Below are 15,856 nucleotides of genomic sequence, written 5' to 3'. Positions count from 1 at the left end.
TCAACCTCTAATTTTCCCTTCCTTGCCTGGGGCAAGTTGCTTTATTCTTGTACAGGAAGTTTTGCAGTTGCCCAGCAGAGTGTGGAAATCCAGTGTATGGGAAAATTGAAGCACCAACGTTCATACTACTATTCCAATGTGTTGCAGCACTAGACTGACTGATCTAAACCTACTTTTAAATACAGTATTTTAGTTTTCATTTACTAAAAGCTGTGAGCTTGTTTTATATTAACACTGAGAGCAGCTTTGTCCATCCATTGTCATTTACAGACCAATGCAGAATTGTTCAACAATAAACGAGTATTTGTTATAATACACTTCTTACCCTTTCCTCCAATACAGTTGGCGTAGGCAGCTCATGTTCACTGAAAGTACATAATATTATTATTAATTTAGTAACACTGAGGGAAGGACATAGATTAATAACAAATAGAATATTAAACATGCCTGACAATTTCTAAAAAAAAAGTGCAAAATAGTCATCAAAATGTTCAGTATTTATTGAACTTACTGCAGAAAGCCAAATCTGTCCACAACTTTGTATAAATTGAAATCTTCCCATGGATCAACTGATGCCCCATCTTGCCTGCCCTGTTTAAAAAAAAAAAAGAAATTTCTTTATACATACCTCTATTTTTAAAGAATTCATTACACACTAGTTCAAATCCAGACCGTTGACAGAACGATATTCTCCTTCACCTGGTAGTATGAAGCTCCCAATTGAAACAATTTCACTCAATCAAGTACCTAGTCGGCATGCACCAAAACTCTCCTTAATCTAGCACCAAATTGGCGATTTCACTCTCAAACTAAAAGACCTGTACCGTAGCAAACACAAAACTGTCGTACTGCTGTAGTAGAGAGCTAATGTGTATTGCTGAGGTCCAAGGGTTCAGATTATAAAGTAAGAAAAGTTGTGCAAGTTCATTAATGCTCTGAACTTCTATAGAGTACAACAGCATAATATCACAAGTTATACGTTTTTATATTAACTTTGCAGTTGAGCAGTTTGCATTCAAGTTTCATGAAGCATTATATTTGAATTCATAAAATCACAGAATTATAATGGCGTAGGAGGCGGCCATTTGGCCCATCATGTCTGCACTGGCTCTCCAAATGAGCAACTCACCTAACGTCATTCCCCCGCCTTCTCCCCAAAACCCTGCACATTCTTCCTTTTCAGATAACAGTGTAATCCCCTTTTGAATGCTTCAATTAAACCTGCCTCCACCACACTTTCAGGCAGTGTATTCCAAACCCTAACCACTCACTGCGTAAAGAAGTTTCTCCTCATATCACTTTAGCTTCTTTTACTAATTACTTTAAAATCTGTGCCCTCTCGTTCTCGATCCTTTCATGAGTGGAAGTTTCTCCCTATCTACTCTGTCTAGATCCCTCATGATTTTGAATACCTCTATCAAATCTCCTCTCAACCTTCTTTTCTCTAAGGAAAAACATATATATGCTGCACCCTACAAAGAAAATACAAAAAATGATAGAGGAGACTGATTGTTAAATAAGTAGCTAAAGAAATATTGGATAGGGAGGTATAACTAAAATTGAGGGATAAGATCATGGCTAAATACCGGGACTGGCCAGAAGGAGGTAATGGTCTTTTCTGGCCCTATAGATTCCTATGTTAGGTTAAATCAGTGCATTATTAAATCACAATTACTTGATAAATCAGTGTAACAGAAGTGCAGAGAATCTACAAAAGGGAGAAAAGTCAGACATATCAACTCTCAGATTTTATGTCTCAAAGATTTGATGCCCATATCACAGTCTCACTTAAATGTGCTCTAAACTCTTGCAAAACAAACTACTTCAGTAATTTAGTGTTTCACCTGTTTTTAGGCTATAGTTTTTACTCGGGTATGACAACAGTGTTGATTACCCAGACTCACCCACCATGGTGCAGCAATTGCTGCATCTCCTGTATAGAAATACAATTGCTACGAAGTGAGGGCCTGGGTTGAGGGCAAATATCTCATATTGCAGTTAATGAATCACAGTGCTTGTCTCAAAAAGTTTGACTTGTAGTGAAATCAACACACAACTGGGGAGCCAACCAATCACGGGTCCTCTTTCATGAGTTTTCTGTTACCAAGCATGGCATCAAAAGATTACATTCACATTGACAGCTCTAATTCTAAGGAGAATCTAAATTCAACTTCAGCAAATGTTGGTACAATTGGATGATAACCTCTCATTTTGAATAAGGTGTGTGTATACTTGAAAGCCCCTGGCTGATGCTGCGCCATTTTGAGGAAAGATTTAAGTCAGAGTCACAGTCAATTATTTTACCTAAATTTTCAATTCCTAGATCTAGAAATTGCTCTACACCATTATCTTGGAAGAAAAGCCATTCTTTGGTCCCCAGAAATGCTTCAAATTCAAGGGCTGCCAACAGATTTTCTCTCTTGGTCCCCCTGCTGGAGATTTGCCACTGGCACTGGGTGGCCCAACCCCCATAAGTTTTAGAGAGGCTACATCACAGACTTCAACCCTTAACAGGTTAACAACTCTTATAAAATGGCAAAAACTTCTAAGTGCACACCTTCATTAAATGTTAAATGTTGTGTACTTTTAAGGTGCCTAACAAACAAATACATAAAACAGGGGTCAGGGAGTGCGTGCTCAAAACTATTCCACCCCAGCATTACAGACAGAAATTAACACATCATTGAAGCACACACAGATCACAGTTTCTATAGCTGATTTTTCATGTACAAAATTGAGCAATTCATAATGTCACTTTAAAAAAAACTCTACCATGATAATGCTGTATGAATATGGTTTTCGATTATTTCTGCAAAAACTAACCTTATAACTAGTCAGAATAGACAGACAGGATTTCTCTACTGCATTCATCAGTACATTATAATTAAGCGACATGGCGTTAATGCTTTTTGCCTATTATTTTGTTATTTGTGATTTGCAGCTGACCCTCTTACCTAGAACAGTTGGGTTTTACAGAAAACAGATGATTAGACCTGTCCAAAATTGGTCTTTCTTAGCACATACCTGAATACTGATATGCTGAAACAATAGCCCTCTGAATACACTTTCTAATAGCTTTTCAACTGCAGCGGTGCAATTATTTACTGAAACTGGCTTTAAGTTTAAAAAAAATACATTTTACTTTCACAATAAAGCCTGTCTAGAATTAAAAAATGACTAGGTTAAAGATGGAGGCCTCGAAATACAGCTCCATAATGCCTGGTTTTTTGACACTAGCAGTGCTATTTTGCCTCCAAAAAGGCATCTGCAGCACATGTAAACTCTTCTGTGGCGGATGCCATTTTGGTGCGCGTGCAGGTAGCATCCACTGGAAGTATGCAGACCACGATGCCAAATTTGGTTCCAATGCTCCCACTAACGCCCTCTCTTAACATAACACAGATGAACATGCATTCAGCAACAGGAAGGACCGCACCTTCCCACTAGTGCTATTTAAAGGGAGCATTTTAGGTTAGTTGCTGATTGATTTCTACTGGCTCTTGCTGCAATTGTAGCAGTGTTTTGTAGTTTCTGGAGTTGTTTAAAGTTGCTGAAGTCTACAGGGAGTGGTATGGCTCGTGCTGTACGACTTTGTCTAGCTTCAAGGATTCTGCACAAACCACTTGCTCCCAGACATGGGTGCAGTAGTCTATATCCCCCTTGAACTACAGCATGACAGAGAAAGTAAGTAGAGGCTACACAGAGCAGGACAAGCTGCTAGAAGAGGGAAGAGAAGAGGGAGAAGGGCTCTCAGTTGGTGGATATATTTGCCTTGAGCGCTCAGGGAGAAATTCTTATACTTCAGTGAGGAATAGTGGGTCTGACATCTCTTCTTCACCGTCTAACTGAAATCTGCCACCTTCTGCAGCCTCACTTCAGAGCAAGGATGGCAATGCTAGTGGTTGTGAAGGTGACCGTGGCCATGAACTTTTATGAGCCTGGCTCCTTCCAGGCTGCAGCAGGTGATATTTGCAGCATCTGCTAGTCCGCCATCCACTGTTGTATGAGAGAAGTTTATAAAGCTCTGTATCCCAAGGCAGCTGAATACATTTCATTTTCTTTTGCCAGAGAGAAACAGCTGGAGTGAACATGTGGCTTCAGGAGGATTGCAACATTCTCCATGGTTCAGGATGCCATAGACTACATGCACGTTGCTTTGTGAGTGCCACATGGCAACTCTGAGATGTACTACAACCTGAAGGGATCTACTCCCTCACTGTCCAACTGGGATGTAACCATACACAGCACATCCTGCAGGTCCATACCTAGTATCTTGGCAGAAGTCAGGATGCCTTCATTCTGTGGCAATCCACTGTACAACCTGCATTTGAGCAACCACAACAAACCAGAGAGTGGCACTGGGCTATCCGCTGACCACATAATTCATGACATTGGTGTGCAACCGATGCACATCTGGGCAGCATGCATATAATGAAAACCATGCTGCCACACAAAATATGATGAAGCAGACCATTGGGGTACTTAAACAACTGTACTGCTGCCTGGACCTCTCTGGAGGAGCCCCGCAATACTCTGAAGAGCATATGCCAAGATTTATGGTGGTTGGTGCATGCTGCACAACCTCACTATTAGGAGGACACAGTTAGAGGGCAACCACATGAGGAGGAGGAGGAGGAGAAGGGTAGGAAGAGGAGGTAGAGGGGAGGCAAGCAACACAGTCCATTTTGGCTTGCCAACCCGTGATCGCCTCATCTGACTGCGGTATCAGTGAACACAACCCCAATTCCCTGTTCCCCAACAGTCCCATGCCTAACCTTCCTTCTGTCACTGACTATCACAGAGTCCTCTTGGCCACAATACTGAAGTAAAAACCACCTCAAAACAACATTCCAAGTCAAATTTGTAAATCCAATAATGCCGCATTGCATACAAAAGTCAATTAATTACCATTGTCTATTCTCTTCGTGCCTGTCTTGTGTGTGCTTTCCTTTGCCCATCCTGGTACACCTACACAGTGCTAACCCAGTGTCGGTACTATGTTTGTTGAAATGCTGCTGATTTTCAATGGAGATGGCAGGTGTCTTTGCAGAATAGCCTTTAACAGCTCTGGGCTAAGAGGGGCCATCCTGAGAAAGGAAAACAGACTTGTGCCCTATGGTGCCAAAGCTACTCCCTAGGGTGGTATCTTAGCAATGTGTTGGAGGACAGTTTGCTGCACTACTGTGACACACACTGCTATCTACAGCTATGATGACAGCAGTCTTAGCAGGCACAATTCAGTCTGAGCTTCCATTGCACCTCCCAGACATCGTGTGGCTTCTGCTTGTGCTGCAATGGAAGCTGAGACATCGACCATTAGACGGTGCATCATGGATGGATATGTACATGTTCTCATGGAGTTGACCTCTACTTCCATGCTGGAGATGATGGACTCCAAGCTCTGTGCAAAGACCTGTGTCAAGTTGACACCAGACTCCTCCATACTCCTTGATACTGACTGCAGCCTTTCTGGCAGGCCTGTCAATGCACCAAGCATTTTGAGTGTGCATTCCAATCAATTTTCTTCTATAGGCCACTCAGCAAAGTCCTCATCTGAGTTCTCTGTCTCAGAACCTGCATACGATCTAGCTCTCTGCTGAACTGGTGCCTGTGCTACTCTTGTCCCTTGCATTGGCTGCAGTCCGCTCATACCCAGAGTCTCACCATATGCAGATCCTGCATCTATCTTCTAAAGGGCTATCTTCTAAAGTATGCAATGTCAGTATCTAAGCTCGGGGCTGTGATTGTGAGAGCAAGCGACTGTGTTTTGTCTTCATCACTAGCTTCCTGCTCCTCCTTACTGTGTAGTCAGGTTGCAGTTCTTGGGTATCTGAGTAAGGGGGGGCTGCTGGGGAGGAGGAAGAGGTGGAGAGGAAGCAAGAGGAGCATGCTACACCATGTGTAGCTTGTAAATCAGAAGAGACTATGGGATGAGAAGAAAATGGGATGTGAGAAAGAGGATTAGGTACCAGCATATGATTACTTTGATGGTTTCAGCCCTGACACCGGCCAAGGCTCAGTCATGGCCACTCCAATGATGGCGAGTGCTGTCCCCTCCAGGGAAGTGAGGCAGTGCTTCTTCCCCAACAGTTAGGACTTACTCTTTGCCCCCAGTTATGCATCATCATGTATTGTTAGTGAATATGGTACAATGCGTTTGAGAGATATAGCTATCATGGTTGAATAGCTGGCTGTGTGTAAGCTATGAGATTTGGGTGTGAGGCTTGCAGCAATGCTAAGAGCGTGAAGATGAAATTAAACAATCAATGTTAAGTATGAGAATGACCGATGGAGATTGTTGGCAGGTAAATGATGGAAATATGATGCATTGAGCAATGTGCATGTGTCATGGTGCAGTTTTCTGACGTTTACCCAATTTTGCAGCAGAAAATACCACTGGTATCCCTTTCCGAGTATTAAACAGTTAAAAAGAATAAATATTTTCCCCTCTGTAAATTTCTCGAGGTTACAAAACACTATGGACTGATGGACATCAGCTGGGATTTTCCCTACCTGCTGGTGCCAGGCGTATTCAGTAGCCTGAACGGACAATACGGCAAGGAGGCTAAAGTTCGGTTTCATGACATCGTGAAACCAGTTTACAATTGTCCGCTCTGCTCCGCCCGCCAATGGCGGGCTCCGTTCCCCACCATCGGATGTTGGGAACTTTATTGTAACACATCAGCATATCATTATAAGGCCAGCCCCCACTGGACTCAGCACCCCCGCTGCTGGATCATCCATCCACGTCGGCGGGAAAGCACACCGGTTAAATGTGATGTGCTAAAGTCAGGACTTACCACCAGGGCCTTGCTCACATCACAGACATCCGAGGAGCAGAAGATGCTGGAGCCTGACAGCAACAGAATCCTGGAGGAACATCCATGGCATTTTGGGTGGTTTCTCATGGACATGGCTCTGCTGCAAAGCAGCTCACCGTTGATGCTCACAACGGATGATGGCTGAGGGGGTAGGAGAGGAAGGTCAAGAATCAACTGGGAAAGGAAGAGGTGTCAGGGGAGTGAGGTTGGGAGGGGGGAATGAAGATGTCGGGGGGTTGAGGTTGGGAGTGGGGGAATGAAGGTGTCGGCAGTGTGAGGTGGGGGGGGCAAATGAAGGGGTGAGGTTGGGGGAGAGGGGGTAATGGGGGAGGTAGGTGTACAGGGGGTGGAAGGTGTAAGGGAAGGAGCTTGAAGGGGGGAAGGAGTGCGGAGAGTGAAAGGAGTCCAGGGAGAGGAAGGAGTTCGGAGGGAGTAAGGAGTTGGGAAAGGGGAAGGAGTAAAGCTGGTGGAAGAAGTGAGGGTGTCTGAGGGAGTCAGGAAGGTGGAAGGAGTAAAGCTGGAGGAAGAAGTGATACTGGAGGAAAAGGTAAGGTTGGAGGAAGGAGTCGGGAGAGGGGAAGGACTAAGGGTGGTGGAAGAAGTGAGGGTGTTAGGAAGGTGGATGGACTAAGTGGAGTCCGGAGGGGATGCCGGTAGGAGGACTAAGGATTGGGGAGGGGGTGGGGGGAGCAGGGCAGAGAGGGTGATGTCCAGGTGAATGTGTAAGGGAGGGGTCTGATGGGTCCATGACTGCCTCCTGGGGAGCGAATTGAGGGTGGGCATGGTATGAGAGAATGGTGAGAATGACCAAGGGCAGAGTGAGGCGGTAGGGTAAGAGTTCGACGGTAGTGATAGAAGGGATGGCAAGGGTGGTTGGTGGGGGCTCGGAGGCAGACATGGACCCTGGGAGTTGGAAGGAGGAGGTCGGGGAGGTGAATGTGGATGGGGGTGGGATTTTCGGAAAGGAATGGAACGTGCATGTTCACCTGGAGATCCCCAAAGGAAAAGGGTTGTGGCTGGTAGGTCATGGAGGGGAAGTGGAAGGGAGGGATGCCAGGGAGGTCAACTGTGATGGGGAAAAGGAAATAGGTGACTGGGGGAGAGGAAAACATGGAAGAATGCACAAAAAACTGAATCCAGACCATACTGTCCAAATCAAAAGTGAAACGAGAGTTGTGGTGGGCAATATCGGGTGCTGCATGGGAGTGTGATCATTGGGTGGGCGGAGATGCAGGTCAGCACAGATGGACAATTGAAAGCAAACACCAGCAGGCAGCAATCAAAATGCTCAGTACATTAAGGCAAGTATGATATGTGAAGGATCCGCATGCATGGGAGACTCTGAAAGGCACTGACACACACACACCTCCCTCCAGAATCACTCGTTGGCCGGTTGCTCCCTCTGCGGTGACAGAGGACGAGGTTGAGGAGCTCATAAGCAAAGGGGGCTCGGAGGGAGAGGATAGCCTCTGAGATTACTGAGCGGATGACCCAGGTGTTTCCATCTGCTGCTGCTCCTCCCTTCGGGTGCCCCAGCTTGACTCTTTGAGGGGAAAAAGCACCAGGAGGAACATCAAGGTGCCCTGTTTCCCTTTCAGGTTGCCACTGCAGGAACTCACCCATGGCTCCCGCAATGGAGTGCAGGTCCGCACACATCTCCGTGTTCTGCTGGACCAGGGTCTCCATGGCATCCGTCACCCTCCCTATGGAGACCTCCATATACGCACATGTGGACACCACTTCATCAGAGAGCAGACCGATGCACTCCTCCGACTCACATGCCACTCTGTTGAGGGCTTCCAACAGCTCCGCGTGATGTTCCCACGCCTTCTGCTGACTCTCCAGGATGAGTTGGAAGGCCAAACCTAGAGGCTCATCATCTGACTTGGACCTCACAGAAGCTTGATCCCCAGAAGTTCTCCCAGTGGCAGGGAACTCGCACGAACCTGTCTCCTGCTGCAACGGACATGTGTCCATGCTGTGACCACCAGATTGTGAATCCGAGCCTGCTTTAGATTTAGGTTCCACCGAGGTGCGTGTGTCTCTGCGCTGGTGCAGGGTGTGGGTAAGCGCTGTGACGGGTCTTCCAGGCTGCTTCTTTCCAGCTCTTCAATGGAGGAGGTGTCCTATTGGCTCAAGGTGAGGACGTGGATGGAGCTGAGGGAATGGCTGGCTGAGGGTGTCGGTCATTTGGTAGAGTTCCTTGTGAACCAAAGTAGAGATAATTAGTGCATGGCAGCAGAGTCAAAAGCAGGAGAGAGAGCACTCACATTTGCATCGAGGGAGGGATGATGTGGTGCAGGATCCTTACAAGGGTGTTCGCCGCCAACCTCACTGTCACCACAGGCACAGCCTACGTCCTCACCAGTTGGTGTGATGGCACACTCCTCAAAGTGAGTGAGGGGCCTAATGTGGGCCACTCCACCCCCGGTCTGGGACCTCTTCCTGCTGATGTGAGCAGGCTTCTCCTGCATGAAAACAGATGGAGAGAGTGTGAGCAGGACACATGGGACTGCGTGGAATGTTTGTACGGTGAGCGGAGCCATGGACAGGTTGAGGGCGCGAGCTCAAGAGGGTATGAGCCTGGTGGAGATGTGAGGGTGTGTGTGAGAGAGCTAGTGGTGTTGTCCCTTGAGGTGCGAGATCCCTGTGGATGTGTGATGGGTTTGAGAGTGTGTGAGTTGAGAATGATGAGAAGAGTGAATTACCTTGGTGGAACAGATGAGACCATTCATCCTTTTTTGGCACTGGGTGGCTGTCCTCTTTTGCCGGGCACTGGCACTGACCACCGCCTCCCAAGCCGGATTAGTAAAGTTACTGCCCATCCTGCAGCCAGAGCCGGGGTAGAGGACATCACGGCGAGCCTCCACTACATCCAAAAGGCACTGGGAAAGACACGTCATTGAACTTGGAGGTCGCAGTCTTTTTGCCTTTTGGGACCATCCTGTCTTCTTTGCAGCAGTCGTGGGTTGGAAGCACTGAGTGGTGCATGCACAGCTGCAATTTAAATATGGCGCCCTGTGTGATGAAGTGGCGAAGTGATGGCATGGCGGGTGAATGAGAGCCTGCCCGCCTTGGAAATGACATGTTTCCTAGGAATGCATAATTAATGCGGCCGGTTTGGGACGATATGGCATGAAAAGCCACCATTGCGGCCAGCGGGTAAAACGTCGTCTTACCCGCCCGCTACTGCGCTTAGTGCAAATCTGGGACGATTCCGCCCATCAAGTGAGTTGCTGAATAACATGAGGAAACTAAATTAGCACAACGCAGTTAAATTGGCAAGATCACAGCAACACCCTAAGTTAAATAACAACACAAGCAATACTGTCAAGTTCAATACTCCTCCAAGACCATGTTTGCCAATGTTTATCTTTTTTAAGTGAGTTGAGAAAATGTATTAAGCATAAGAAAGAGTATTCAGGAAATCTGAAATAAAAATTTTAAACATCACTGGAAAGATGCTGTTTCTGATACTATGGGCTGAATTTCAGGGCCCCCTGGAGCTGGGGACACAGGTGGTGGTGGGGGGGAGAAACGAAAAGACTGATGTTGGATGGCATTTCAGTTTCAGAATGTCATTTTCGATGCTGGAAGAATCACCAAGGAGGGAGTAAGAAGGTACAAGAATCCAGCTCTCCAACTGACTAAGGTCAATTAAAGCTGTTCAAATGTCCAAAGTTTGAAGTTTACATTTTAAAGAAACGCATGGGTTACCTGTGTTTTCAGAAACATATCAGCTGAAGCTGAAGGGAGATAGGTAAAGAGTGGGGACCTGTCATGGCTGACCCAGGGCATCACCCCAGCCCCATAAGGGTACTTGGCATTTAGTAAGGGGATGGCCTTGGCACTGCACAGGGAGAGTGGACACTCAGTGTTTGGGCTTTGAATGGGATAAAATAACCCCCTCGGCATTGTGGGGGCAGAAGGGCAGGGGGAAAGGACAATTTGGCAGCCACCTGCCCTGAAGAAAGACTCCAGCTGGCAATGGGGGCACAACTGTCAAACTTTGAGTACAGTGATGATGAAGGGCAACAACCTCTTCATGAAGGGCAGAACCCTGGGTATCCAAAGGTCACAGGAGAGAAGAGGGGCAGGAAGGCAATGGAGACCAAACCCTCAAATACCACTGAAGATGGAGCTACCTGGAGAAATCTAAAAACCAGTGCTGCAGGAAACTGCAACTCTCCAGGTAGATGGTCACAGACATCTATGCCCTCGTCACCGAAGACCTTGCCGCTTACAACACTGTTTGCCATGTCCTGCCAGTGGCCATCAAAGTCACGCTTGAAATGCTTTTCTTCTGGTTCCTTCCAAAGATCAGCTGTGGACCTTTAGTGGCATCTCAAAAGTGGCTACAAACCACTGCATCTCGCTGGTCACCGATGCCCTCTTTGCCAGAGCTGGACAGAACATTCATTTAATGACAGACACGGCCTCACAGGGACAGAGGGCACTGGGTTTTGCCTCCGCCACTGGATTCCCCCAGATGCAGGGTATCATTGATTTCATACATGAGGCCATCAAGGCACCCAGCAGCCAGCCAGTGAGATCCATTAACGACCAACTGGTGTGTGAACACAACAAAAGCTTCCTCCTTGTTTTTGTTCTCTTTTCTGGAAGCTGCGATGATTCCTTCATCTTCCACCAGTTCAGGGCCCTCAGATCTTCACTCCAACCCCTAAAGCATGTGGATGGAACCTAGGGGACAAGGGGTATCCCTTGAAGACATGGCTACTGATTCCTCTATAGGAGCTCTAAATAGAGGCACAGAGGCAATACAACCAATGTCACCTGCTCAGTAGGACAAACACTGAACAGGTCATCAGACCTCTGAAGATATAATTCTGATGCCTGGACCAGTCAGGTGCTGCCCTTCAATACCCTCCTGTAAGGACCTTGGTCAATGTGGTGTCCTATTGCACTCTCTATTACATGGCCCTCCAGAGAGGTGTACACCTTGAGGTCAATGAGGCCCTGGAAGGAGATAGCTCATTCAGGAAGGACCAGCAGGAAGTGAGAAACAAAGAGGAAGAGGAGGTGGAGGGAGATGACACTGAACAGAGATGATTCCTCCTATCATCCTCCGGGAAAAGGACCTCCCTCCTCTCTCTCTCATCCTCCAGCAGTAGATCCAGGTTGGCATCAATGAAGCGAAGTGCTGCCCTGCCCCTGTTGCCAGGTTTTTGGCTCCCCGTGACATCTCACTGCCCACTGATGCAGCGGAAAGCTTTGGAACAAACTGTAGATCTTTCTCTTGGGACAAATCAACAGGCTCAGTGATGGCTGATGTGGGAGTCTAAATGAGTCCCACACTTTATCTGACCCAGCTTCCTTTCTGCCCCCACTGGTGCTAATTGGACAGGAAACCTGTTTCCATACCAATTGGGGCTACTCCATGCAAGAATCTGAACTTTAATCAGTTTCACACCCGAAGTGACAGAGTTCAAATACATGGGGGCAGCATGTGGAATCACCCACAAAAACTTCCAAAAAGCCCTGGAAAACGCAAACACGGGGCAACCATTTAAAGAAAAGTTGCTTTGTGGGAGAGACAGAATCTGTGAGGAGCTGCTCCTCCAGAGACAGAATCTGTGATTGGAGGAGCAGTAAGAGCAGGAGATCTGGGGTAATTTTTTTCCCCAAAAAGTTGTCCCATTGAGCAACCATTTGGGGAAAAAAATTGCCTCCTGCCATTCCTGCTGATAAAACGTTCAAAACATTCTCTACATGGCAGTTAATGACTCCTGCCAAGTAAGTGAAAACTATTGCTAAGAAGCTGTTTTATCATCTAGATAAAATGATAAAATAAATGAGTGCTATTCACTAGGCACCAGAGGATATTGTGAGTACTGAATATAAATTGACAGGAGGTCTGGAATTGTCTATTAAAATTACATCATCTAAGCATGTATAGTTCTTTTAACGTGTCACTAGGAGTATATGAAGATTTGTTGCTGCAAACATGGCCTCATATATAACAAGGCTGTGAAAGTACCGCCAGAACAAATCTGATAGGTAAGCACTGTGAATTGCCAATGCTTTCAATCCCATAGTGCCTTTTATGTGACTATAAATGCTTTAGACATCAAGGAGGGTTTATGTATGTCTTGATGCTTCTTTGAACTTTTTGATGGTGACTTGTGAGTCTAGATTTTCTGCTATAAGTGTAGTTAAATCCACATGGATAATGGTGGGTCTTAAACAGACTCAAATAGACATTTCTGATGTAAGGTCGTTGACCTGAAACAGTCACTCCTTCTTTCCCACATTGCTGCCTGACCTGCCAAGTGTATCCAGCAGTTTGTTTTTATTTCAAATAGTCACCCAATTTTCTGATGTTGGATTTTTAAAAAAACATAGTTTCAGGCATAGATTTGGCTAGGAAGCACACTGGTGGAACAGGGTGAGGGATAGGGGTGGGGGTAGATCTAGACTTTCTTGGAAGAATGGAAAACAGGTGAGAATAATTCAGGAGAGGTGCAAAACAGGTTGCTGACTCAGCATCATCCATGTTACAATATCAGACAAGGTCGAGATCTACCCCAAATGGTGGGAGCTAAAAATTGCTTAAAAGTATCAGAGGGAAGCAGAGCGTATTCAAGACAGATAACTGAAAAGATAAGTGAATAGATCAGAAACAGGTCAGTCTGCCTTTACAATAACTCCAACTCTGCCTTCCACTGACAGGAACCAACCCTTTCACAGTTCTTGTGGGTGTCTCTAAATAGAGCCTTTGGATTTACATTTCACTCATTCTGTGCTGGACTAATGGTGCTCACAGTAAGAGAGGAGGCTTTATCTCTTTCAAGGTCTGAACTGGAACCCCTGCTATCACTTTGGCTGCCAATCTATCCCCTCTCCCTCTAGGAGTAAAACAAGGTGGGATTTCCCAAGATCTGCAACAATCCTCCACATCTATCCAAACTCGCCTCTCAGTACTGACTTCTGAGTCCTGAATGAGGGGATTGACAGTGGAAGCGATTACAACAGCTTTGCAAAGGGGCCCAGGCACTACAAGCGTCTACAGCAACTTTACACCCCAGAAGAACTCACACTTTCATCATCAGTATTAATAATGGTTGGAGCCAAAGTGAGCTACTTATAAAATAAATCCCCATTCTTTGACTGGTGCACTTCCAATAGGAAAAAAAATACTGCACAGGAACAAAACATTACACCACACAGGAAGCTGATTATTTTGTTCTTATTTATTATATTCAAAATAAGCAAGAGGCCACTGCCCTTTTGATACCTCAGGTCAAGCTTTGTAATGGTAGACCTGGCTAACCTAACTAAAAGGTAAAGTGGTAGAAGGTAAAAAGGGCTACCTCACAATGTGGGCTGAAGTGGCCCAAAAATTTATGCCAGAGCCTCCTGACCTACAAAAACAAACTGGACTGAGTTTTAGTACTAGCAAACTGTGTTTGAAGAAGGGGTAGCAGTAGGAGTCAGAAAACTCAAAGCAATAGATGGGAAACAAAGTGACATTTATGCCTGAGTAAATGAAGTCCAATACAGTAACTTAAATTTGTGTACAGCTACTGTGTCTCAAAACTGGCAATCTTGGGACTGAGACCGTGCTGGATTTCGGATTTTGCCAGATTTCAGCTCAGGCGGCTTGAGCCAAGCCGGATTGGGTGGGATCAAGGGTTGCTTGGAGCATGGGAATAGACTGGCGCGCACGCAACGAAGCAGATAACTAGCTTGGTACCACACTGCGCCAATGCAGCACCTAGCTGAATTGTCCAGGTAAATTAGTTTTTTTCTTACTTTACTCAATTAAATTTGATGCATGGCATATTCTAAAAAAGTCCAGCTTTCGGACAACTCCGGTTTTTGGACAGCCGGATTTTAGACATTGTACTTGTTGCATCTTTAACATAGTAGAGCATTATAAAACAGTTTGACACCAAGCCACATAAGGAGTTAAGGAGGCTAAAAGCTTGGTGAAAGAGGTAAGTTTTAATGAGCGTCTTAAAGGAGGAAAATAAGGTAGAGAAGTGGAGAGGTGTAGGGAGGATATTCTAGAATTTAGGGTCTAGACAACTGAAGGTGCCCACCAATGATGAAGCAATTAAAATTGGGGATGCACAGGAGGCCAGAATTAGATATCTTAGAGGGTTGCAGAGCTGGAGGAGATTGCAGAGAGGAGGAAGGGTGAGGCCTTGGAGGGATTTGAAAAACTGGATGAGAATTTTAAAATCAAGACATTGCTTGATTGGGAGCCAACATGATCAGTGGACACAGAGGTGATGGGGGAATGTAACTTGCTGCAAGTTAAGATCAGACAGCAGAGTTTTGGTTGACCACAAGATTCAGGAAGACCAACATATGCTATATGGACTACCTTATCTGTCTAAAGGAGGAAACCCTAAAAAAAAACACAAATACAGAAGGTAATGGTACTATGTGACTGCATTACTTAATAAAGGAGTTATGAAAAAGGGGCCCCGTAAAACCAAAATGAACCACCCGAAAATTAAAAACTAGCCCTGGAGAAACTCTCAAGAGCAGCCCTCCTGCAAGGTGGGTTTCTGACCTGATACGAACCGGATTCCTGCCCGTTGGCAAAAATTCAGCCCTATTTATTCCAACATTTTCTCCTTTGTAATCGCTCAAATGATTTTCAAAAAATATCAACAGCAAGCCTCTTCCATTACAACACTTCATCTTACATTATTCCTCAAACTGACAACCAAATATAATTTTATTTACACCTATTCTTGGTGATAATGAGTAAAATGCGTGTAGCTCCTGAAACCATCATGTCCATTTTTTAAGAATTCTGTTTCCATAGCATTTCTAAATACTTATCTTAATTCTTTATTTTACTTCTCAACAGTACTTTTGCTACAGTTTTAATTTTCTTTCTTTACCTCCAGTTTTATCTTTTTCTCTTTAAATCCTATTTTTAATGCTCACTTAATATAGTATGATCATATTTGTTAAAACATTTGCATTCCAATTGAGAATGAGGAAACACAAATAAAAACATGCTCCCAAGCATCCAACCTTTTCTGTTCTGTTTATAC

At 45.3% G+C, this 15,856-nt stretch overlaps 1 protein-coding gene across 3 annotated transcripts in view; it reads right to left on the bottom strand.

Annotated features, from left to right (window-relative positions):
- Positions 1-15,856, bottom strand: part of LOC144684860 (uncharacterized) — a 399,842-nt gene that overhangs the window by 226,442 nt on the left and 157,544 nt on the right. For all 3 annotated transcript variants that reach the window (XM_078549191.1, XM_078549190.1, XM_078549192.1), the window contains 2 exons: positions 512-591; positions 326-365 (listed from right to left, as the gene is read on the bottom strand). In XM_078549191.1, the coding sequence (XP_078405317.1) occupies positions 326-365; positions 512-591 (120 nt within the window). The remainder of the gene's footprint in view (positions 1-325; positions 366-511; positions 592-15,856) is intronic.

The sequence above is a fragment of the Cetorhinus maximus genome, chromosome 9 (assembly GCF_964194155.1).
Source record: "Cetorhinus maximus chromosome 9, sCetMax3.hap1.1, whole genome shotgun sequence".
Classification (NCBI taxonomy): Eukaryota; Metazoa; Chordata; class Chondrichthyes; order Lamniformes; family Cetorhinidae; genus Cetorhinus; species Cetorhinus maximus.
This window is presented reverse-complemented; position numbering and strand designations above follow the sequence as displayed.